Source organism: Uloborus diversus, chromosome 4 (genome assembly GCF_026930045.1).
Source record: "Uloborus diversus isolate 005 chromosome 4, Udiv.v.3.1, whole genome shotgun sequence".
Lineage (NCBI taxonomy): Eukaryota > Metazoa > Arthropoda > Arachnida > Araneae > Uloboridae > Uloborus > Uloborus diversus.
In genome coordinates this window covers 163,275,824-163,302,598 of record NC_072734.1, presented here as the reverse complement: position 1 = coordinate 163,302,598, position 26,775 = coordinate 163,275,824, and the positions used below count along the sequence as shown (strand labels likewise).

At 30.9% G+C, this 26,775-nt stretch overlaps 1 protein-coding gene across 1 annotated transcript in view; it reads left to right on the top strand.

The window, feature by feature from the left end:
- Positions 1-26,775, top strand: part of LOC129221443 (clustered mitochondria protein homolog) — an 88,324-nt gene that overhangs the window by 9,869 nt on the left and 51,680 nt on the right. The window contains exons 4-20 of the mRNA XM_054855928.1: positions 1,323-1,466; positions 5,340-5,452; positions 6,766-6,835; positions 7,654-7,738; positions 9,785-9,863; positions 11,259-11,409; positions 12,676-12,904; positions 15,569-15,671; positions 16,262-16,382; positions 17,955-18,046; positions 18,508-18,548; positions 19,793-19,847; positions 20,571-20,649; positions 22,737-22,842; positions 23,964-24,042; positions 25,069-25,270; positions 25,715-25,777. Of these exons, the coding sequence (XP_054711903.1) occupies positions 1,323-1,466; positions 5,340-5,452; positions 6,766-6,835; positions 7,654-7,738; positions 9,785-9,863; positions 11,259-11,409; positions 12,676-12,904; positions 15,569-15,671; positions 16,262-16,382; positions 17,955-18,046; positions 18,508-18,548; positions 19,793-19,847; positions 20,571-20,649; positions 22,737-22,842; positions 23,964-24,042; positions 25,069-25,270; positions 25,715-25,777 (1,812 nt within the window). The remainder of the gene's footprint in view (positions 1-1,322; positions 1,467-5,339; positions 5,453-6,765; positions 6,836-7,653; positions 7,739-9,784; positions 9,864-11,258; positions 11,410-12,675; positions 12,905-15,568; positions 15,672-16,261; positions 16,383-17,954; positions 18,047-18,507; positions 18,549-19,792; positions 19,848-20,570; positions 20,650-22,736; positions 22,843-23,963; positions 24,043-25,068; positions 25,271-25,714; positions 25,778-26,775) is intronic.

The following is a 26,775-nucleotide window of genomic DNA, read 5'->3' as shown; positions in this document are numbered from 1 at the left end:
AACAATTTAATCTCAAGAAAGATCAATAAAGAATTAGCAATAATCGAAAAATAAAATGTGATCACTTTTTTTTTAAATCAAAAACTTACTTATAGTATAATCATACAAGTCGGAAACTACCTCATTTTAAATCATGATATTGAAACCCTATGATTGACAAAACATACGTACTTTGATCATTTTTTATTGTAAATTTGTCACCTTTTTCAAAGATTTCCCTAGCTATTCACTTTGCAATTGTTAAACATATTTTTTTTAACAATTGCTGAAAGTTAGGAAAATAGTACCCTTATTATACAAACTTAATTCAAGTTGTTGCTCACTAGTATTATCCCATGCAAAGTAATTTAAGTGTAAGGAAATACACTCAAGATGTTAAATTTTTATATTTATTGCATTTTAATTTACTTAATCTTATGACACATTAAATGAGCCTTACAATTATACAGTCAGCCCCTTTAATCGGGTAACGGATAAACAAATACCCCGCTTATACAAATAAAATCTCCCGAGTATTTCCCTATAGATGTAATATTAGAGATCCCCGCTTAATCGAATAATTTCCTCGGTTAATCGAATAATAGTGATCAACAACTTTCTGACAAAATCCAACGAAGCTTTTGTTGGATGTCTTCTCATCCATAAGCTCATTACTTTTTGCATTGAAAAAGGCATTCCCTGTAATGCCGAAACACGTGTAATCTGCAATTTGTGTTTTCTTGACGTTATTTCTTACTTTACTGTTCAGCACAAAGGTATTTATTTACCTAATATTATGTGCTCATAAATAAGAAAAATAAACGTTTTTTCTTAAATAACAAAAGACGGCTAAAAAAATGTGTTTTCACAAATATTTCAAAATTATAGTGATTAATAATATATTAAGAAAGCACTTGGATACTAAATTTTGCGGTATTTTATTTCCTGAAGTTTTAAATCGTATGAAATATTAAACATTGTTTTAAAAAAAGGGGGAAAAAAACCCTATTAAATTGCTTGTTCTAACAAAGTTTAATAATTAGGTATAACAGAATTCGACTTTTTGCATTTTCAGGATGCAACCAATTATATTTGGGTTTATAAACAATCTGATAAGACAAGTTCACTATCAGTGATGCTTTCTGGTGCAGATAAGAGCTTAGTATTTGGTTGGAATGTTACCCAAATATTCAGCATGTGGTATTCAATAAAATTTCATTTGTTGCATCCCCAAATGTTTTATGTTTATCCATTAGTTATATACCTACTATAAGTTTTGAAATGCTAAAGTTGAGTTTTTTATGTATTCATTTTATATCATGTATTCAATATTTTATTTTTAGAGCCTTACACTGTTCGAGAAGCTAGAATTCACGTTAGACATATAAGGGATTTATTGAAGTCTTTAGATACTGCTGATGCCTATAATGGTGCAGAGTGTAGCTCTTTTTCCTTTTTGAATGTTATTACTCAAGGAGATATTTTAGGTTAGTATATTTAAGAATTCTTTATTAAAATTGAATAATTATACATGTCCTTCCCCCTCCCCCAGCATATGTTTTATTACTCCATGTTATCCGCCATGCTGCAAAATTTAGGTTTTACAAGGTTTTCAATAACCTTTGCTTTGTCCTTTGCAGCATGCTGGAAAATGCGGGATTAAAAAAATATTTTTTGGCCTCACATACTAAATATCTGATTAATTTTAAAAATAGATTCTAAAAATTATCTTATCACATATTAACGAATGGTGTTATTTTTGAAATCAAAAATATACTACTTTTATTCTAACACAAAAAAATCTATTTGATTATGGATACTTTTATTAAAAAGGAAATTGAAACAAAGTAAACAATTGTAGTCTTATTAAACTATTTTACAATTATGTCAAGAATTTAATATAGCCATTCAGTAAATGAATTCCCTTTCAAAAAGAATTTTAAATGATTGGTATTGAAAAATTAAAATATTTATTACTTTAAATAATATATTGTTTAACATCTGTTTGATTACACTAAACTAGGTACGGTCAAATGAAAAAAAAAGCAGGATTGAATTGCCCTTCGCAAGTTAATTTATGCCTTTATGAAATTATCTTATCACATATTAATGAATAGTGTTTTTTTTTAATTAAAAATACTACTTTTTTTCTAACACGAAAAAATTTATTTGATTATGGATACTTTTATTAAAAAGGAAATTGAAACAAAGTAAAAGCAATTGTTGTCTTATTAAACTATTTTACAATAATGTCAAGAATTTAATATAGCCATTCAATAAATTCTCTTTCAAAAAGAATGTAAAATGATTGGTATTGAAAAATTAAAATATTTATTACTTTAAATAATATATTGCTTAACATCTGTTTGGTTACACTAAACAAGGAACGGTCAAATGGGGGGGAAAAAAAGCAGGATTGTATTGCCTTCCTCAAGTTAGTTTATGCCCTTGATTAAGAAAAGAAAAATATAGGGGAATTTTTTTTTTTTTTTTTGCAAATTGAACCCTGATTTATCTCGCATACCAATCAACCTCGTTTTTTTTCCTTGCGTTGTAATACGGTAATTAGAATCTTGTATATTCCCGTTCCCTTTTTGTTCAAATACTTGTATATTTCGAAGGGTTGAAGAGCAGTTTTTACCAGGGCTTAAATTGTAACAAAAGAAGTGTGGGAACCTTACCATCTTCAAAACTTATTTTAATGCGTAAATGGTCTGAATCTTGTCCAATTTGTGAATATTCACTTAATCTAGAAAAGAAGTTGGTAGCCGAGCTCTTGTGAGCTCCCATGCAAATGAAACCCCTGGTTATTGCAATATATTTCTGTAAAATCATTTGTTAGCCATATAATTTATAATTCAACTAGAAGACCCGACAGACGTTGTTCTGTTCAAACTTTGTAAATTGAAAAGTTAAATTTCAATAAACTAACAGGTGTTTGAACCGTTATGTTGAAAAAAAATAAGTAAATAAATGTTTTAAGCTGCTGTGATGTCAGAATGCGTATATTTATTACAACCTCATTTATCTAATGCCCACTGAGCAGTTGTTTTATTAACTATATTTTCTCCTGTACTTTGTTTATTCCTTCAGCCATACTTAAAGGATAAAAATCGTCATCAGATATTAAGTGTAAAAATCCAACTACCCACCTAGAACAAACGGAAAATCCCGCTGCAACATCCCTCATGTGAGAAAGAATAAAACAATCAAAAGGATATCGTTTAGAAAAATTACAAAGGTAAAAACAGTTCTCTGAGTAAAGGCGAAAATCACTCATCCCTCCTCCCCCCCCCTCCCAATATAAAATAAACATTCTTCAACTAAAATGACTTAAAACTCTTTAAAACGAAAAAACAATTCTTTGAAATATTTCACCAAACAAAAAATACAATAAGTTACATTAACAGTAGCTTTAAAATATAAACAAATGATCGCGCAACTCTATTGTTTATAGCCAAAGTCGGCAAGCCACCACGTTACTGTAAAACAGCCGATCAGTGAGCGAAGGCAAATCCGACCGATTAGCGGTCCGATCTTTTGACCGAAAACTTTTTAAATTTCACATATTGCCTAATTTGTTCTTTCCATCAAAGATCAAGATCTTCCACTGCACTGATCTTTTGTGTACCCTGTTGTAAAGATCTGAAAGAAAATAAAATTTGTTTTTTAAATTCCATCATCTTTTCCTTTAATAATGTACTGATTAGCTAGATAATCCTTAAAGTATTCTTGACATTGGTGCCAAAACTCAGATGGATTTCAGCCGAGAAACAAATGTTGCTAGGGACGCCACTTTCTGATCATTTGGTTAGGAAAACCTAAAGCACTGATCCTGTCACATGGTTCAACTACAATGACAGAGCACAAGTTTTGCGTGAACCTTCCAGTACTTTACTTTAAAATATATCATGGGATATAAAATCATTGCTTTTTCAAGAATTGAAAATAATAATAATTAAAAAAAAAGGCTTCACTCTTTCTCTCTCTCTGCGTTTTATCTATTCTCAATTGACATATCACAATAGGAAATTTCGTTGCAAAAAGCAGAGCTGGCTTTTTTATTGTCATTTGGCAACGGGTTAAATATTTATTTCAATTCTTGCTCAACAATAGGTTAAAATAAATATTAATCATTTGGGAGATATAACCATCCAATGTTTAAATTGATTAATTAATTAACAAAAACGTTTCCGATTCGATCCATGCTTGCCACAACTTAATTATGCCCAAAAAATTTGATCAAAATCGGTCCAGCCGTTTAAAAGCCTTATGGTGACAAACGTCCACACAGAAGATTTTTATATATTAAGCTAATTCAAGAGAACTTTATTTAAAGGATTATTTTAGATAACACATCATTAGAAGTATGCCATTCACTCCAAAATATTCATTATTTTATAATTTAAAGAATTTTATGATAAAACAGTATGGAAAGTAATCACAGAATTTTAGATAGGCAGTAATTTCAGATAGGTAGTAATTAATTTATACTCTTTTTTTTTTCAGTGTCATGAGACTACCTATATTTCTTGAAATTCGTTCCTTGTTGCTCCAATGTTAACGCTACAACATCGTGACAGTCTAGAGTGCAGAAGTCCTGTTGACAACATATGAGGCAGTGAGAAGTAAAGGGATGTAAGTGGCAAAATTAAAAATTTGGAGATAACCAGTACAAATAGAGGGGGAACCTCTCCTCTGTCTTGGAGCAAGAGATATTACTAGCAGCCCTGGTAGGCGCTGCTGAACAGCATGATTTAGAAAAGAAATTCAATGAAACACTACCTAGGACGTTATCTCTCAATGTGTTTTACTCAAAACTTGAAAATGACCACTTTCATCTCTTTGCTTCACACAGCTTCATATGTCTCTCTCCACCTCGCTGGTTTTGTGTTTGCTTTTCCCGAGAAAACTGAATAAAAGTATGCCACACCCTGTCTCCCTTTTTTCACTATTTATAAAAAGGAACAAAAATTTGTAAAAAAAGGCACAGACACATTGTGTGCTAATGCACCAGGTGTTTGTGAGAAACAATTAATCATATACGCTTGATTCAGTTTTTTATGTTAATGCTGGATTTCTGTCTGTTGTTGAGGAGTTGATTTATCAAAGTGACTGATTCAATTACATGTCACTAACTGTATGTTGCTTATCAAACCATGAAGAAATAAGACTGTTGAAATTTGGCCTATTTCATGTAGTGCTTGATGTTTAATCACTTCAGTTGCTTAATACTGCACTCATAAAAAAATATTTCAAAAAATGTCTTAAGTAATAAATTTTAGTGTTTTTATATCATGCATAATGGCAGAAATATATTGTTTTGAACATATTAATATTAAACTTAATTTTACTTTCAGAGAAGAAAAAATGTCGACCTGACTCGGTAGATTGTACACCATTAGATTACATCTTACCTGGTGTAAATGAATTGCCTCTTTTGCCATTGCAACCTCAATCTAAAGACCCAAAAGTAATTATTGCATACCCTCTTTTTTTCTTAATGTGGTCAATTTCTGTGTATAAAAGCTTTAAGTTATCAAATGGCATTTTGCTCAAAGATTTCTCAATATTGTACACACCAAATTATGAACAGTAGAATTAGTTTTTCTATTATTATGGGCTTAAAATTATAAAAAAAAAAAGACGCTTGTTGAATTGAGAAATCAAAAACTGTTATACATCATTTAAAACTAAAGAATGCTACTATTGAGACTGGCACTTCAAATTCACTTTGTTAAATATAGACTTCCATTCTATTTGCATATACTCTTAAGGTTTTGTGGAATTATTAAAAAAAATTGAAAACAAATTATGAAAAATTGTTATCCTGCTAATTACCGTGTTTTAATTGGGAAATTAGTATAATTTTTTAAACAGCCATCAGATATTCTTAGTTTTGAACTGCTCAAGGTTGTTTTGTCTTTCTTCCTCCATCCCTCTCTCTTTTCTTTCTAATTTCTATAAAAAAATAGAAATTATATAAACTAAATAGTTTGTAATTGTTTTCAATAAAAACTAAATAGTTTGTAATTGTTTTCAATAAAAACTAAATAGTTTGTGGTTTTTATTGAAAACTGAGTTTGAAAATCTAAACGTAACGTCATAAATTGACATAATGTGGTTACAAGTCGTTGCCAGAACAAGTTGTTGGGGGAGAAAACTCTTTGGTAATTGAATTTCAAAACTAATATTAAATTCTCAATATATAATTGGATTTTAAAAAGCTACTGTATGAGTTCAATTTACAGGACTGAAGAAAGGGAATAAAAATTACTGTGGATTTTATAATTATTGTAGATATATTATGAAATTAAGATAATGACACTAACTTAACTAATTATTATGAGTGATTTAATGGAATTAAATTAACCATGTCCACCACCTAACCATGTTTATTAATACCATGTTTAAAACTTAATTCTTTGTAACTTGAACTTTCCCTTTGCTGTGTTGCTTTCAATAAATCAATTATTTCCTATCCAAACTCTTGTACATTTTAATTAAATTCAGTACTGACATGATTCAGTTGTTAGTGCTATACTGTTGTGTGTATGTGTAACTTTTATTATTAACTGCATAATATTTGCTGAGAATCCAGGAAATAAATGTAAACCTTATGTTCAAACACTTTACTTTTCTGAAAAATTTGATACATTTGAGTGGATCATCTATTGGTGCTCTCTTGGTATCCGCTGTAGTTCAATTTTTCTTTCTGGGTTGAGCTGTAGTATATATAAGTTAGCTTTAATCATTGTTTAAGAAATGTCTGTGTAATTTTTTTAGGTATTACCTGCTTTGAAAGTTCTTACCATTAGTGGTTGGAATCCTCCTCCAGGATTGAGGAAACTTCGTGGTAAGACTTATTAAATATTCCTGTTTTATGTAAAGGAAATTTCTGTTGTACTAGTCGAACTCTTCAATAATGGAAACAAATTATTCAGAAAATTATTTACTATAACATTTAATTTGAAATCTAGTCTTATTTTCAAAAGTACTTACTGTGAAATCCCATTACAATGAATATCAATTCAATGAAATGCCCATTTTAACACAATAAATTTTCAGTACACATTTGATTCCCATTTCAACGAAATTTGCTGTCCCTTAAAGTTAGTTGTAACAGGGTTTCACTGTATTAAACTATGATTAAATCTGTTCTGGATATTTAATTGTTCAGTATTTTCTAACTAATTATTATTTTTAAATTAAAGTAAAGATATTATTTAAAATTTATCACTTTTATTTTCTATACAATCAAATTTCTTAATTTTGATAGTTATGTAAAATGGAGTAGCTATAAATCTTGAATTCTAACTGTTAATTATCAGAATTTTTTAAGCTTTGCAAAGTAAATATTGTTTTGAACATTCTTTGATTAATATGCACTGTAGTAAATCTTGCAAATTAAGCATGTCTTTGCACTTGCTCTCTGTAATGAGAGCGCATACTACTTTCAAACTGGTACTTCCTCTGCAGTTGCATCCAAATTACCCAGGTGTAAAGTGCATTTGTTAAATGCATAATGCAATGTAGTTTTCCATGAATTCAAAGATATAACATGTTAAAAAGTTAGCTGAAATTAAACTATAAAAATTAAATTTACTTTTTGTTATTCCTGGTTTTTAAAAATGTAAGCTTTTCTATACAATACATAGCAGCTTTTGATTTCAGGTGACTTGTTGTACCTGTATGTTGTAACTATGGAAGATAAAAGGCTTCATATTACAGCATCAACTCGTGGCTTCTATATTAACCAGTAAGTGTAATTACTTCCCATTCACAAAATGTGGAAAATTTTCTATTGCTTAAAGCATTATTACGAGGGTTATTCGTAAAGTAAGGTCCAAATTGCCTTATCCGATTGAATGTCGCGCCTACATTGAAACGTGCATGCATACCGACTCCCGGCATGCCTTGTTCATCAAACAACGCCATTTTGCATTGGTATTGACGCAGTGTTCTTTGTACAGTGTCAGTTTAAAACAAATGATCGGCCCCCCAAGTGTGAATTGCAGTTGGTGATTCAGTTTTTGACGGCAAGGTAGGTTCCAGCAGCAGAAATCCATCAATAAATAAGGGAAGTGTATGGCCCCAATGCCATGAGTGACAGCAATCTGCTATTCACACTCGAAATCTGATCAGATCTTTTGGATGGGAACAGATCGACCACCCACTGTACAGTCCGGACTTGGCGTTGTGATTTTCACTTGTTCCGCTACCTAAAGGAGTTTCTCAGCGGCAAGCGTTTCGCTACAGATGACAAGGTGAAAGAAACAGTTCAAAACAGGCTATTCTCACAGTCGGCAGACTTCTATGACTTAGGCATACAAAAGCTTGTAGAACATTATGACAAATGTTTAAACAAATATGGTGGCTATGTAGAAAAATAGGGAAACATGTAAGGAATTAAATAAAAGTTTTTGGAAAAAATCTGTTTATTTTTTATAAGAAATTGGACCTTACTTTACGAATAACCCTCGTATTTGCATCTTGCCTGTTCTGTAGTTTGAACACAAAGTTTTATATGAAGATTCTCTGGTGGAGGAGGGGGGTTGACCTTGTAAGGGTCTACTTGTCGAAAAACCTAATCAGATACTCTACTTCACTCTCGGTGTCTAAAAGGCATAAAATATTCTAAGCCCTGAATTCTTAAAAATTTGGCTACATTGTTCCATGAGTAAAAGAGTAAAAAAGCAAGAAGATTTACAGAAAAGGTTGTGTTGTGTTTCCTAGAGGATTCTTTACATTGATATGAGGGGGAGGGAATCAGTGGAAAATTGGTTCTTAATAGAGGTGGAGAGATGGCTGCTTATTAAAGTCTCATCTGTTTCAAAAGGATTTTTTAAAACAATGTTTAATAAATTTTCAAAAACAAACAATTACCTCATTCAGAAAGCTTAAGAGAATATGCTTTAATTTATAAACTAAAATTTCATTGTCTTGTTTAGAATAATTCTGTAGTTTTTTGTATTTTATGTGCAGTTGCTCAAACTCGCATTATTGCAATGTGCATTACTTGCCAAAAGTATTGCAAGTTTGAGAAATTTATCATTTTTTCAAGATAAGCCACCAAAATATTTTTGAAATTCAACTGATTTTTTTGTGTGCTAATATAGGAAAGAAGTTTGAGGCAATAAGTGAAGTCTGAAACCATGAAATAACAAAATTGTTGCAAAACTTTGTGGATTCCATGCAAGAAAAGAGACTGCTGTTCTTTGGTTCAGTTGCACTGGCTTATTTTTTTTCTATTGAGGCAATGAGAAACATAGGGATGTCAGTGCAGGGCAGGCCCATCATTTAGGGGGGTAAATTGCTGCCCCCCCCCCCCCCCCGCCTTTGAAAAAAATTCTTTTCACATATAAATGGGTGTGGTTTTACCTGTTTTCCACTAAAATTAGCATTGCTTGCCCCCGCCTCCCCCACTTTGAGAGAAAATTTGAAATGATGGGCCTGTGTAAGTACCAAAATTTAAAAAATGGAGTTAACCAGTACAAATGGTAGGTGAATCTCTCCTCTGTTTTGGGATGAAAGATATTACTAGTATCCCTGGTAAATACTGCCATACAGCTTGATTTAGAAAACTTTTCAACGAACATACAGTGCACTAATAAATGGAAAATCACAATTTTTGGACTTACTAATCTAATATTTTAACACATAATAGTATCAGTTGAATTGGGAAAGAAAATTTTTTGGTTGTCTCATGCTCGATAAAATGTTGCAATTTCTCCAACTTGCAGTACTTTTGTCTAGTACGATCTTTGTAATGTATGAATTTATAAGTTTATGTATGCATGTTTAGAACTACAGATGAAGAATTTAATCCGAAACCTGCCAATCCTAAGCTTGTTTATCATTCTTTGGTAGACCTACTTGGCCAGGTGAGAAAATATCTTAATTTTTTAGTGTAATATTTTCTTTTTTTTTAAATTGTGATGTGTGTAATGAGAATATGTGAACTAACCCTAAGAGTTCTGTAAAAAAAAAACTTCATGAAATGCAACTGCATTTGTATTTCATAAGAATGCTATGTACCTCAAAAATGGTGCATTTTTTGAACAAAAATAAACTAATCTTTCCATTGTTGAAATAAATCTAAAACTTTCATTCATTTATTTTGCTTAGGCAATTACTTTATGCTTGAAGCATTTCTAGATTACAAAAAAGAGGAGCCTCATCTGACCAGTTTTATGCTATTTGATCATTTTAGGGTTGAGCCAATAGAGGCTAAATTCAAATTTTTTAAATCAAGAGGAGACTCCTCTCCAATTTTTTTGTTTGGAAGGGAGAGAAAACTGCAATATTTTTCAACTGTTACAATTTAGGGTGTTTCTTCCAACAATAAATTATAACAAATTACTGAATCTTTTGTCAGCGGGAGTCTCCTGCCTAAAATTTTTTCAGAGAGCATATCTTAAAAATTTCAGCAGGAATCCTTCCAACCTGCCCCGAATGGTTAAACTCCTATTAGGTTTGAAATCCTTTCCTTCACCACTCTTTTCAAAGTAAAAATGATTAATAGCAATGTAAGACCTATGTCTTTGAGTGGATCAGCTCCAAAAATTTATTTTTCAACATTCAAAATTTTCTCTCAAACTTTCTATGCTTTCTTTTGCTGAGTGAAAAAAATTGGCCTGTGATTAGCATCAATTCAAAAATGCTTTGTTATAATAACTAATTAAATTGAAGGTTAATTTTTGGTAAATATGAAAAGCTACAGTAGTTTCAGCACTGTAATGCTTTCTCTCAAAATTTAGATGATGCATTGATGCAACTAAACTTGCTAATTTTTTGGACCAGAGAGCTTGTATAATTGTTTCCTCTGCTTAGTTTGCCTTGCTGGCTTCAAGCCTGCTATAGTTTGAGTCAGAGATTCAAATTTTGTATCTACCAATTAGTAATTTAATGTTTGAGAATCTTCAAGCAGTCTGAGTAAAGAATTTCAGCACTTTTTACTGTCTAAAGAAACTATCTTTTTATGCCTGAAGTAAACTTTTTTTTGTTACTTGGTTTGGCACCAGTTTTTTCTTCTCTGCAGAAAGTTGATAATTTTTTGTCAACTGTTGCATTTTTTCCTGGATATCTCCAAGAACAATGTGTAGCTCTTGGAAATACAAAAAGCATGAATATTTAACAACTTCCTGGGAAAATATCCCAATATTTTACTAAACTGGGAGCAATCAAACTTCCTTCTCCATTTATAACTTAAATAATTACAATTTTTTTAAATTTAATGTTTATCCAATTTATTATGTTTTAATCATTTTAAATTGCAGGTTAGTCCTACTTTTAAAAGAAATTTTTCCATAATTCAAAAGAAGCGAACGCAGCGGCATCCCTTTGAGAGGGTTGCGACACCTTATCAAATATATACATGGGCAGCGCCTAATTTAGAACATTCAATTGATTCTATTCGAGCAGAGGATGGTAAATATGTTTTTTTGTTTAAAAATTTAATTTAATCTTGTTCAAGTATTTGTATTTTTTTTTCACTTAGAAATCTTTAAAATATATTTTATCCATTTGTATGTTTGTTAATATTAACTTATTTCTGTGTAATAATAATTCCTAATGGGTATCCCTTCTTTCTGGTTAGCCTACTTATGCTTTTTAACAAGGAAATCATCATCTTATTGCTTTTTACATTTAGGAAATAGATACCCATCTCTCTTTCTCTTATTGTTAGCTATGCTACCAAGTAAAAATTAGCTGAAGTGTTCAGCCCCTTATGCCACAGCACCATCTACATGTACTGCATAATCCGACATCAGGGTTATTGATTAAAAAACAAAACAAAATAGACATAAGCAAACAGCTCCAGGGGATGTAGTAATTGTACCAGTCCCTCAAAAGAGTGCCCTCGATTCTTCATTTTGTCCAGTTCTTTTTAATCTGTTTTGTACACATTAGGGTCAGTCAATAGATAACGAGACAGAGGCTATAAAGCAGATTTTATTTAACATTCTTCAAAAATTCTGGCCGAAATTGTTTAAATACTTATCGTGCGAGCGTACCCATGATCTGGCCTCCTCACTTTTTCAAGGCATGAGCTGCCACTGGTCAGAGGGGAGTTCATTCTTGCAAAATGAGCGAAGACTGAATTTTGCTTAGCCTTGGCTTGCTCTGCTATAAGAAAGAGCGAAGTCTCCCATTTTGAGATAATTGTAAATAAGCTGTAAAACCCTCTCAAATTATTCTTCTTGACCCTTGTTTGTTATGACTTGAAGAAAGATCTTTTATATTCAATATTTCTAGGCTACTGCAAATAATGTTTTGAGAATTCTTTTTTTTTCATATAATGCAATATAATATACTTTTCTTAAATTTAGTTTTAAAAAAATGATTTGTGTTACAAACTTTTTGTTAAAAATTCTAATAAAAGTTAGGCACTTTGTTATTCAATTAAAAACAATTTCGAAGTATTTATCTGACTTGATGGGGAAAGAAATCTTAATACAAAGTTTTCAAATTAGGAGACTTTGGCACTTAATGAGTGCGATTGGTGAAATTACATTCATTTTTTGCCTATTAGCTTAAACATAAAAACAATTTCAAAAGAAAGTGTTTTAGTGTGATTTTTAAAACAATAACGAAAACTTAAAACAGTTTAATAATTTAATTTACGTTTTTGAAGAAAATAGGAAGTTGTAACCCAAGTTATTCCCAAAACATTAAGATTTGCATTTTCAACAGCTTTTTCTGCAAAACTTGGTTATGAAGAACACATCCCTGGTCAGACTAGAGACTGGAATGAAGAACTGCAAACTACCAGAGAACTGCCCAGGAAAACTTTACCTGAAAGATTGATTCGTGAGAGAGCTATTTTTAAAGTGCATAGTGATTTTGTTACTGCTGCGACCAGAGGTGCAATGGCTGTTGTTGATGGAAATGTTATGGCATTAAATCCTGGCGAAGAAACAAAGTAAGTTTCTTATTTTTATTGCATTTATTGTCTTTAAAATCCATAACCTTTTGTAGGGCATTATATGAATATAAACTTAGTTAAGATAGATCAAAACTGTTTCATACCAGCACTTTGATTGAACTTTTTTCATGAAGCAAGGGAAATGATACATAAGCTAAGCTCCTATGCAATTTGAGTGAAGATAAAATGTATACAATCTATAAAGTATTTTCACAATTGTCTCTTTTTTTTAAAAAAAAGAATTGAAGGGTGACAATATCTAATTGCAATTTTCTGTGCTACTACGGGTAAAAGTAATATGTATATACAGTGGACTTATGTGGTTTAGCTTACGCCAAATGGGTATTATGGAAATTTTTCACACAACTTGCATATCTCAGGACTAAACCTAGTTCCCCACTCAAGACATGAGATAAGTACAAGGTCTAGGATGGAGCAGTCCATTATGATCGACGAACGCGTGTTTTAAGCGAGTAGTAATAATTTTAAGTGAGTAGTTTTTGTTTTATTTACTAAATCAAATATCTTCATAAAATTTTCAAGTAAAAAGCAGGTAGCTTGTACTTTATCTTAGTTCACAACTGGAGGGTAGTTTCAGATGTACATGAACTTTTTCACCACAAAATGAAAACAAAAATGATCATATGATTGATATTGGGCAGAAACCAATGATTGAGGCTGTTTTCTTCAGTTGGTGAAAAATGAGCATAAATTACATGCTATGTCAAAAAATGTCTTAATGATTCTGAGGCACTTTTTTTTTGTCTTTTTCATATTTGAATATAAACTTAAATCTTTATTCAAGGGTGAATTTGGCAAAAAAATTATTTGTAGAACATTTTCAGTTAGGATTTCTGTTTGCAAAAAGCTTTTCATTTTGTCTAAGTCTGGGATGGAGCAAGTCACACTATTTCTGTGTTTTTATCGTTGAATCTTGATACAAAAACTTGAAAATGGATGGGTATGGGCGACAGTTTCAAAAACCCAGTCTCGAAAAAGTTGCAGATCGACACTGTACAATATTTATCGGAACTGAAATCCAGTGATAAGTATCAGCTTGCTGATTAGCTACTAAGTTGATCTGCTTTTTTTTCTCAATATACATCAACCAAACATGACATCCTTCATGATCAAGTGGTCTGATGCATCCAGGCCCATGTCCAGAATTTCATAAAGGTAGGGGTGGGTTTCAATGTTTTTTCATTCTTACCTGCATTGCCAGGAAAACACAACAGTGTGTCAAATCATTCATTTCTGTTAGATGGTCACAATTGAGGGCGTTTATACAACAACAGAATTACAATTCTTATTATTGTATTTTATATGCAGTAGGACCTCGTTTATCCAGATTGTAGCCTTTCACTTGTAACTTATTGACTGACCCTAATATATTGACATATGCATCAAATACTTTTTCTGACTTTTTAAGTTGGTTTTAAAAGCCTCGATATCCTCCAATTAAGTTCTGGGAAAGTTAATAACAGTTTAATTTTTCAAAAACGGCTAAAACTTTATCAATAATTCATTAAATTTTCCTCTTTCACAGTTTGGCTGTTGAAAGTATTATAAAACAGGTTTGTGAGTCAGTTTACCCCCAGTTCCGCCAGCATTTAAAATTTCCTCCCCCTTAAATATATCAAAAGGTATGATTGAAACTCAAAAACAGAGAAGAAAATTTCGTGTCTACAAAAATAGAGCCAGTGAACAACAACTTTGGCCAGTGAATCGGTAGATCAGTATTTAAGGAAAAGGCAAGATATGGATTGATGTGAAATTATACTCGCGATCATCGAGGCCAAAACTGACTTATTTGGGTAAACTGACAAGGTCTGAAGTCAAACTTCAAACCTTCATTCAAAACTAGCACCCTATTTAAAATTATACAGTAATTGTTACAAATATTGAACACAAATACATTTTATTTAGTAATTAACGTAACGAAACAATTCTTATCACTGAATAGCAAGCAATGGGTGTACATACCGAAAGAACATAAACAATAACAGTAGTACTCGGACTGTTGCCAAAACAAGATTTCTAAATAATATATAAATGATATTACTTTGCAACATTTAGAATAAAATTAATCTTGCCTTCCAACAGTAATTGTAAATATGTAAATAAGGTGGTTGGATGAATAGATGACAGAATGAAACACAAAATGCAGCCACCTCCTTGTGATGGGTTCTGGGCTGTTCCTGTAATGAAATATAATTGCATTTCCAGCTAAAAGCTGCATTGTAGAAAAGGAAACGAAAAAAGTCTATTTGTCTATAATTCATTTTTTTTCTTTAACCTCTGCTGCTGGATGTAGTTATAATTCTTTTACAGTGGTTAAGCCCAGGGGTGCCCACCTGTTGGGGGGGGGATCATGGTGTAGACTGCACCATTGAAATTTTTAGGGGGTGTTGAGAGGTATTTTTCTCATTTTTGGGAGTTGGGGGGGGGAGGCACCCATTGTCAAGCCACATTTATTGCTAAGAATGCTTTGACAAAGAGTTTGATAAAATGTGATTTTAAGAGTCTTTCACAGTGAAAGCTTTTTCTCAATTTGAAATTCTTTGAAGTTCATTTGAAATTAAAAGCAAAAATTTTGCGGTGTTGTGTGATTTCTGTATCCCCTTAGTGAAAAACTTATTTTGTAAACTGTCTTTTCCATAGGATGCAAATGTTCATATGGAATAACATATTCTTTAGCCTTGGGTTTGATGTACGTGATCACTATAAGGAAGTTGGTGGTGATGCTGCTGCATATAGTGCTCCTGTAAGTACTTAAAAATTCTTGTGAAGTATGAGAATTTAGAATTGGCATCAATGAGTTAAATTTTATCAAATGAAGTAGGATAAAAGAAATTACTTTCTTTTAGGATTATAAAATAATGAATATTTTATCATTCAAGTTTTGGATGTTATATAAAGTGATGCAGATTACTTTTTAGTTTTTGAACTAGTGCCAAATTAAAACAGAATTAGAACAATTTAATGAGTATTATTTTAAAAAAATATTTTTTTTTTATTGTACTTGGAAGCTAATTTACTGTAACTAAAATATTTATATTTTGCTTGTTCTTCACCTGAGCTAAAGTAGATTCTCAAATAAATCTTTTTCTTACAAAAAAAAAATTGTGTGTCTGTGTGGTAAATTTTAGTCTTTTTTTTATAAAAGTGATCTATTTTACTTTAAGTTTTCATTTATTTTAAATTGTTGCCTAAACAATAGATTGATTGTTTTTTATATCTAGTCTTATATTTAAGGTATTTTTATTCATTTGTAATTAGTGTCTGCATATTTTTATTGCACTCTTTTATCATACATGTCTCGTGTCATGCATTTGAAATTTTTTTTTATTTCAGAACAATGATCTTCAAGGAGTTAAAGCTTATAATGCTGTTGATATTGATGGATTATATACCTTGGGGACAGTAGTCATCGATTATAGAGGCTATCGAGTCACGGCGCAATCGATCATTCCTGGTAAATGGTTTTGTTTGAGCATTTGACTGTTGATTTTATATTTAGGACACCTATTTTTTTAGAAAACTTACAATTTCAATTTTTTTTTTAAACATTTGAAGCTATGAATGTATAAAATCTGATTTCTTAAATTAAAAAAGGGAAAAAAAGATTAAAAGCATAAAAGCTTTTAAAAAAATCCACTGAGACATGTTACAATCATTATTCAGCAATATCTGACCCCCAGAATGATTATTTTTTGTCTTTTAGTGAGACTATTATGCCTCCCTCTTGCAATGGCTATGAGATGCAAAGAGAGTGTCAGGAGATCCCTATCTTTCCCATTTGACAGATCAGCTTTGCGAATCGACCTGGGTAGATGAATAATGCCTGCCAAATGCATCAGCGAGCAAAAGCGCCCGTATAGGGGGGCAAGAGGGGACTCGACCCCCCCTTTGAAATTAGAACTTCCATGCTTTTAGTATTTTTTTCTTTGCAAAAAAGTAAAAATATTTCTTCTCCAGCCATTAATGAATAAGTTATTAAAAATGTCAAATTTTAAATACTCTAAGCTGCCCTGAAATCAGTTTCCATGGGGAAAACATCCAGCTAAACCATGGGGGAAATATTTGAGCCCCCCCCCCTTGCAACTTTGCATATGGGCGCCCATGTCAGCGAGTTAAAAAGAGGTTGAAAAGCACTGGTGTAGAACAGTGGTTTTCAAAATTTGTTAACAAAGGGAACCCTTGAATTAGAAAGTGTCTGGAGTGTTCCTGCACATTTGTTTTATCTGCTTTAAAAATTATTTATGTTTGGCGGACTAGAACTATAATTGATTGGTATACAGTGAAACCCCTCCTAACGGGCACCCCTCAAAGGCGGACAATTTTTAATTCCCCAGTTCCAATGCAAATAACATTATTAAACCCCTGTCCTGCGGACACCTCTATATTGCAGACAAAAAAATTTGTCCTGTTAGTGTCCGCATTAGAGGGATTTTACTGTAATTTGTTTTAATTCCAACTTGATTAGTCATACTTTTTATTTATTTATTTTTAATTTTAAAAATTATTTTTTGTAAAATTTTTGACACAAACAAAATTTCTTATATAATGCGTAATTAAATTTCAGCAGGAATTTAGTTTTAAAAACTATTATATGGACAAGGAGGTCTATACTACTATTCCAATAAGTTCAAAATTCATCACATGTGTGTCGGTGGTTCTTCTTAAAACATAATTGGTACTTGGTAACTCAGCCGAGTAGTGAAAGGCCGAGTACTCGGTAACTCGGTACTCGGCCGAGTAGTGAAAGGCCGAGTACTCGGCTACTCGGCCAAAGTGCTACTCGGTACGTCTCTAATTTTAATAAGAAATTAATGTAAAAGATCCATAACTTGTGCTGCAGGTGTCGCTTACTCATACCCATGTTTGATGAATTGGATGTGCTTGTATTTCATACATGAATTTTTAACTACCTTATTGATAATGCTTTTTTTAAGTTTCATTTTATATTTATTCTCCTTTATGGTATCTTTACCTATTCTGTGTGATGTATTTATTTTTGAAGGTGTGTTACTTTTCAATGTTTCAGGTATTTTGGAAAGGGAGCAAGAGCATTCTGTTGTGTATGGATCAGTTGATTTTGGAAAAACTGTTCTTACTCATCCCAAATATTTAGAAATGGTAATTTTAAAGTTTTTGCTTACAAAATTGATGGGAACAAAATGGCATTAAAATTTTTATTGGAATTGGATTTGTCTTATTTTGCTGTGTTCCTTCATAATTTTTATGTGGCCTCATGAAAGATTAACCCCATTGAGCCAAAACATATTTAAGACAGGTTACCTGTAAGATTATTTCTTTTAATTGTTGTACAAATTTATATTTCATAGAAGCACTAGAATTTCATGTTCAAATCATGTTCCATTTATTAATGATTATATAAAATGGCTTTAGAAATGGTGTTGTTGAATGATGAGATACTTTATATAAATGCAGCTTATTATTCCAAGCATTTGAGCATTTCAAACTACGATAATCACTCTTATCAGTGATAGATGTGAATTTCTACTTATAGCAAATAAATTACTTCATTTAATTTCCACTTTTAATTTTCTTTAATTCTTTTCCTCCTATCTCTGCAGCTCAACAAAGCTGGCCAGCCACTGAAAATTCTGCCTCATATGTAAGTCATTGACTGTATTACTATATTTAAAGGTTGAATTTTTAAACTTAATATAATTACTACTTTGTTTTCTAATTAGAAAAAGTGTCATGTTTACATAATTTACTTTTCTCATCATTGTTAGAAAATTTTAAATACAAATTCCACAAAAGGGCAAAACTACTTTGGATTGACTTTTTTTGTTGGCATTATTGAGATCAATGAAAGTTTTTCTGATATTTGAGTTAATGGCTTGAATCTCAATTCCATCTATAATCTGTTTTTTGACTTTGTTTGTTGACACTTCTAAGATGAGTGAATGTTTTGTTTAATTTTATAGTTCATAGCTTCAGTCTCAATTCTAACTATAATCTAGGGTGGAATACTAATTTTTCTAGTGTTATCAATGGTTGGAACAGAGTTCCTGATAGAGCGTGAGAATCGTGCAGTTTTAAAGAAAATATTTCAATGCAGGAGTTTCTCATGATTTTTCTCATGGTTTTTTAAGTTGAATAGGATTAAAAAAAAAAATCAATCTCAATCTTTAAAAATCTCACTCTAGTTTCGACAGAAGTGATTTTCTCACCCATATTGTTCTTCTAATAAGAATGCTGGGTTTGAAGTAAAAAAAATTGTTTAAAAACCATTGTTATAAGAATTAACTAAGTAATAGAAATATATCATTCTCACTCTAGAATTATCTTGGTATGTTAGAAATAGATATTAAATAAAGAACTTTATTTGGCTTGTTAGCTCTTACATACCACATGTTGACCCAAAACGGAACCATTAAACACATTTTTAACCCAAAGGTTAATAAGTAATTTACTATGTTTTAAACTTGCTGTTACACACTTCAAAAGTTTTGAAACACTTAATTATTTTTTTTCAGTTTTTAACACAAATTTTACAACTTGGCGTACCTTTTGTTTAGTTACTACACTAACTTGTGGCTATAGCTAGAGTTGGATTTACCTATAGGTTAAACAAGCTATAGCTTAGGGCCACCACCTTGATGTCGGCCCCCAACTCCAGATTCATTTCTATAAAAATATGAAAAGTACTTGAAAAAATAAATTGCATTTGCAAATTTGGGGAAAATGTTGTATTTCAAATATTTTGATGTTATCTAAATCTTTTGTAGCTGTGTTGTTTGATATATGACACTAATAATATTTGTGTTGCAGCCAATGGTTATGATAAAAATGTCACTCTTAAATTTGCAATGAATTCAACTTTCATAATTTTTGTATTTAATATTCTAGGGTTTTGAATGAGAAAGATGAAGAAGTGGAATTATGCTCTTCAGTAGAGTGCAAGGTATTAACAAAAATTTTCTTATTTAATATTGCTCTTAATAATTCAATGCACAACTTATGAAATTTTTTTTGAAATTTATAAATATGAATTTTTTTTAAAAAATTGCTTGGACTCCCCCCTTCCCCTACTAGCAAGAAAAAGAACTCAACTATATATGTTCATTTTCTAAGTCATTGCTTAAAATTTTTAATAGGAAAAACAATAATAATAAATTTTTTTTCATGCAGTTTTGTTATCTTCAGATGTTATTGGCTGTTAGTTTAATATTAAAATTTATGCTTTATTTTGATAAAAGTGAGCGGAAAAAATCAAGGTTTTATTAAATATACTTTTTTTAAAGCTTGTTGCGTGAAATAATTGAATCAACATTAATATTATGTACATAAATTCATATGAAATTTGGTGAAAAGGTTTTCTTAAGTATAAGTATGGGAAAAACAGCAATAAAAATAGTTAACATTAGAACAACTTGAAAAATTGACTGTATTCAAAAAACATGAAAGTTACAAGTTGTAAATAGACAAAGAAATGCTTAATCATCAGTAAGCAAGTGTTAGAATGCTAAATAGTGCATGTCTCAGAAGCTGTTGAAAACTGACATGCAAGAAAAAATATTTGCATTCTTTTAAAAGAATATAAAATGTTGTAAAATAAAGTTAACTAAGTCATAATGTTCAAAGTTAACAGCCAAAAGAGTGTTTCATCTATTATTTTTTATTTCAGGGAATTATTGGCAATGATGGAAGGCATTACATCCTTGATCTACTAAGGACTTTTCCTCCAGATATTAATTTTTTAATTAGTATGTATAATTAAAATTTTAGATGTTTTGTTTCATGTTTTAACATGGATATTGTAGAATGTGCTTAACCGCCTCATGTCTCACTTCCCTTTTAAGCAGCGTGTATTAATGAATTAAATTCTGAAAATTTCGGAAATTTTTTTTAAATGTGGACTAAAAATAATGTTAGAACCAACGTTCATCAACGAAACTAAATTTCGCCAATCTTTTTTGCTCCACAAAAAGCTGAACTGACAAAAAAGGGTAGAGGATATTTAAAAAAATGAAAACTAAACTCATTATTCTTTTTGAATATTTATTTTAAAAAATTTGTCCTTCATTTTTCATGAAATAACTGAAAACTAAACAGACTATTTTATCGAGAAATAACTTTCACCCTTTTCTTTTTCGTTTAGAATATAATTTTATAATTTCACAGCAGACTATATTTTGAATTTTTGGTGATGTCAAGAGCGCTACTCGATCAGTTTTGGCTGTTATATATATTGTTGCCTCAGAGCAACAGTAAGACGTCTAAACTAGTGATGTTCCAGCTATTCATATCCGCGGATATCCAAGGAAAAATAAAGATCTGTATCCGTATCCGTTACTTTTTTGACGGATCTTAAACGGATCATATCTATTCTAAATCTTTTAAATTTTTGAATAAAAGACTCTTAAATTCCGTTTAAATTAGGTTTTATTCCCTATTTAAATTATAAGATATCATTTCAGAAGCCAATTTGTATCCCCCCCCCCCCCCCCGTTGCAAAAAGGAAGGGGAAATAAGTTTTAAAAGTATGTATCAGTGCGTCTTTTTTGTGGCATCGTAGCTCCTAAACAGATGAACTGATTTTGATAGTTCATTTTTCGTTCAAAAGGTGACTTGATCTAAAGTGTTCTTAGCTTGGCCTCGTTTTTGTAGAATTTTTACTACCGGAGATATTAATTAAAAACCGACTAAACGTTTTTCAGAATTATGGTAGTAAAAATTTACCTGTACGTCAAAAATGTTGGCTCTAATTGAAAGAAATTGAATAATTGTTTTCTGCGTTTGATATTTATTTGAAACTTCCAACTTATATACAGTAGGAGCTATAATATTAAGTAAATTTTAAATGCAATTCTAAGCTTTTATACGCGTGATTGTTAGCGATTTCATAATCGGAAGATGAGAAAAAGTTGATTTGGGGTTTCTGTTATTCTTCATTTTTGTTTTTCTCGGCATCCTTCAAAAAAAGTGACTCTATTTACTGCTTGTAAAGGTGTTCCCGGCTCTGTATTTTGTCGGTAGGAGTAAGTTCAGTGGAATGAGTCAGCGCTGCATTTTTGCTGAAATAAAATGCGAAAAATTATTTCTAGCCTGTCCAGTAGCAGCTCTTGCTCCTGTATCCAACATCTACCGAATAAACTAGAAATAATTTTTCACACTCCATCTAAGCGTTAATGCAGCACTGGCTGTTTCTTTCCAACTCTCCCTTAATTTTAATGGAGATTTCTTTAAAGAGTAAATCATAGTCTTGATTATATTTTTGCCGCAGTTGACATTTTTTGAAGAAACTGCCATTATTCTGATGGGAATACCTTCCGTAACAAATTTTACTCTTGGATAGTTGAATTGGGTAAAAAAAAATTGAGAGCCATATCCGCGGATCTTTACACTAATGATCCGTGTCCGCGGATCTACTTTTTTAACTATCCAGCACATCACTAGTCTAAACCCAAGAACAGTAAGATGTCCTACTGTTAGTTTGGGGCGAGAATATGAAAATGTTAATTTAAACAAATTAATTCTCATTAAAATTGGCTATACTGTTGCAGTTAGAATAAAATTGACATAGTGTTTTAAAAAATAAAAGTTTGGAGTCTATTTTTAAATATATCTATACTTAATCTGGTGTAGACATTCAAAAAGCTGAAATGTAAATTACACAAAATAAAATTAATAAACTTTTGTTTAGTCAATATTTGAATAATTGTAATATGAATCTGAATTATAACTAATGTTGTTGTCCTATTCTAAATTTAGCTTTACTCAATCCACAAAAATTTTTTTTAAACATTGTTGGCTCAATATCTCCTCCCACATTTGTGTTTTCTTCTATTAGTTGAAAATGAAGAATCCTCGAAGGATGCTAAAGCTGCAGGTTTTCCTCGGGATCATCGACATAAACTTTGCTGCTTGAGACAAGAACTAATAGATGCTTTTGTTGAGTAAGTAATGTTGCTTTCATACAAATCTCTTTTCTCTAGTATTCAGTGGTGAAAAATCTGCACCAATTTTTAATGTCTACATCCCGACACAGAAAGGTCAATTTCAGGTTTTTTACACTAAATATGCAGTTTTATAATCCAAAAACATTCACCAGAAAATATGGCTGTTGTGTATCATACTTTTTGTGGCAACAAAAGGAAGCCAAGAAAAGAAAGTGAAAGAGAGGGGAGAAATATTTTTTTTATTCGCCGAAAATTATGTGCTTGCCATGCTTTCAGTTTTAATTCTTTTGCATCCTGTTTTTTGAAAAATGGAAGTTATTTTAACCAATGCTACTTTAAATTGGATTATCTTGTTTCTTATTTTAATAATTTCATTTTTGAAATAAAATTAAATACTAATTTGATGTATCTGAAGTGATGTTTTTCTGGAGGAGAAGCAATATTGTCTAGCTCATACACATAATATTTGTCACATTTTTCCCTCTTGCTTCTATATATCTTAGTACCAATTTTCTAGCTTATTTTCTGCTTCATGATGGTAAAATGAGAACATTCTGACTAATCTTTTTTTTTTTACATCCGTCACACTGTGGCTTAATCTGAACTGAAAAAAATTATTTTATAAATGTATATTTGTGAGATCCAGAAAATACTGTAGGTGGTTGTTCATATTGTCTTTATTTTTCTAAAGCATTCCCTTTCCCCCCCATTTATGAAAAGTTTCCACTTAGCTAAATGTGTATTATGATCAGGGATGTTCCCATCGGGTATACTCCATATACGCCGTACACTCTCAAACATTTTTTAGACGTATAGAGTATACCCTCAAGCTTCAAAAATATTTCTTCATAATTCCTGATTTTATAATCGTATTTTTAAGTTCTCCTAAAGCAAAAATAATTTTATGTTAACCACATTTTCCCACAAGTAACCTTATTTCTTTATATTTCTTAACACTTAATAAGTCAACATCTTTTGACAATACGCAAGGGGTACACATATATTGTGCACAATGAATTACTGGGAGTATACCCTCAGAAAAATTGATGGGAACATCACTGATTACTATAGAAAATTGTTAATTAATGTATTGAAAAAGAATTATTTTTTTTTTCTAGTGCTCGCTACATGATGTTTATAAAATTAGCTGCATTTCATTTACAACAGATTGGTTTAAAAAATTACATCAAAGACAAAGTACGTATTGGGTTTTAAAATGTACATTTTTATTACATGTAGTGATTTTTTTTTTTTTAATTAAATCTGTGTAGGGATTTAAGGAACTGAGTTACTTTCATAAATATTTTCATGTACATTTATTCATTTGTAGTTTACCATTTCATAAAGCATAAATTTGTTATAGCTACTATGTAAAAACGGGTTTTTAAATGGTAGTTTCAATTCAGAATTTGTTTTTCTTACTGTAAGTATAATAAGCTGCTTTTGTTGGCTAATCAAAGCTAGCTATTTTGTCTTATTCGCAAGTTTTGAACTAAATTGTTGATACAAATTAGTTTTTTTTTTTTTTTTTTTTACAGTTGCACTTTTTTATTACAAAGCCATATATAGCAAATTTTTGCCTATGACGTAATTTCTTCAACTAGCCTTAGTGCTTTACTGTGTGTCATTCATCTTATAACAAAATTGGGGTTGTAACACATTTTTTTTAGTCCTTTAGACTTTGTTATATTGGTTAAATTAATTTTTTAACAAAATAAAAGATATTTGTTCCAAAATTAAATGGAATTGTTACTTTTTCACAAATGGTCACTCTATTTTCCTTTACTTGATTGGATTTCTTTTTTTTTTTTTTTTTTTTTCGTTTTAGATTTTCTACTTTCAAATGCTTTTTCCTTTATTTTAATGTATGCCATTAATTGCTGCAAAAAACTTGATCAATCTTGAACTGGTTTTGTAAGTTTATTTTAAAATCTTTCTGCTGTCCTAGCATCCTTAAAAGTTTTCTTTGTGAACTTTTGTTCATTGCTGCAAGACTTCAGACAACAGATTCTTTCTGTGTTTTGGCTAAAACATTTATTAGTTCCTATTAACCTGTTGGTACAATTTTTGCAATGATTGCTTTTACTTATTCTTTCCAAATCTTTACCGTGAATAATTAATTTATATGCTGGGTCATCAAATGTTGTGTTAATTATTTATTGAATTGTTTTCTCCCTTAAACATTTTAGCAGCTTAACTTTTTTTTCTTCCAATTTTCTGCAGCAAGCGGAACAAGATCAAAATAACACAGTATCATCAGACATTTTGAAAATTTGCAATTCAGATAAAGAAACTGGAGAAAAAAATCAACCTGATGAAGATGATGTTGCTCAAAAAAAATCTTCAAATGAAAAGAAATTGAGCATAGAAACTGATGAATACAAAAAAATTGTAGAATCTATTACTAATAAAGACAAATGTGAAGGTAAATTTTAAAAGATACATTAAAAAATACCTTACTTATTCTCCTCTACAGTGCTTATTGGGATTATATCATAATTTTTGGTGATAAGTGTGTGACTATTCCAAATTTTAATAATTTGAATTAAAGTATGGTGTAAAGCTATCTGAAGTACATTTTTACGACTCGTATAGTAAATTGACGGAACTAAAATCATAAGATGGGGAGAAAATCATAAAATTAAGATTGCACTATTATTCTAGTAATCTCTCATTTATTTAGCTCTTAGTTGTCTTCATGTGTCAGTTATTCCTGAATTTCTAAAGCCATCCCCCCCCCCCCCCCCACCCACATACTTTCTCTCATAACAGTAGTACAGGCTTCATTTCACACTTATGCAATAATGTTTCTCTTGTGTAAGCTTCTGTTAAAACTTGCATCTTCCTGAATTTATTTTCTTTTTTGCAGTTGATAGCACAAGGGATGTCATAAAAAAAGCTGCACAAGCTGTTGGATCATTGAAAGAAACTGGTATGTTTTTCAAAAAAAAAAAATGTTTTTACTGTTGTGCATGCATATGGATTTTAAATTTGTTTTTGTTTGGAAATCATCCTGAAAAAGGTTTGGGTGGTTTTCCTTTTGTTTATAAAAGTTGTACGTAATCAATTTATAATATAAACGGACAACTTAAAACATTTATTAATGTAATATTAATTGTAGAAAAGCATGAGAACATGGCAAACATAACCTGGCAGCATTGTTTAGGCTACGCTGATCCTAGTCACAGCATCAGAATGCTGCCAGGTCAGGTTTGCCCCATCCATAAATGATTTATTTTGTAAGCATTTTGATAGGGTTATCGTCATGACTAACACGATTTGTAAACGTTTTTCTGAATTGGTTTTTAGAAAAATCTAGCCAGTTATCAAATAGAAGCTTTACATGGCTGAAGTGTTTGAGGAAAATAAGAAACATTTGATGAAAATGTGCTGTGTAAAAAGGTCAAACTGATAATAACTTATGAGCATATATGAGGAACCTAAAATCTACAAGAAAGAAGAAATTTTGTTTAGCTAAACCAGTGAATCGCGTAGTTGAGATAGAAAATAAGGAAAAGTGTCATTTCAGGAGATAACATTAAAAATATTATGCTATGTGAAGCAAATAACCTTTTTTGTTACCAAATGTATATTAATATTTGAATTTACAGTAATTCTGCAGTAATGAGCACCACATATGCACAAATTAGAGTATATTGTTAGCTTTTGAATACTTTGTGTGGATACCTAATTCCAGAAGCTTTTTTTTTTCTTTTTGACGAAGGAGGCTCATGTATTCGATTCAACAGCTCAGAAAGGGCTTTTCTTTTAATGTTTAAGTTAGAAAAAAAACACTCAGATGGTTTTTTACGTAACGTTTCTTTGAAATTCTTCATAATGCAAAAACAAGGGCAAATCGAAAAGTCTTTGTGCCTATTTTTTATTCGCCAAAAACAAGTATATACAGGTATTTACAAATATGCGTAGTGT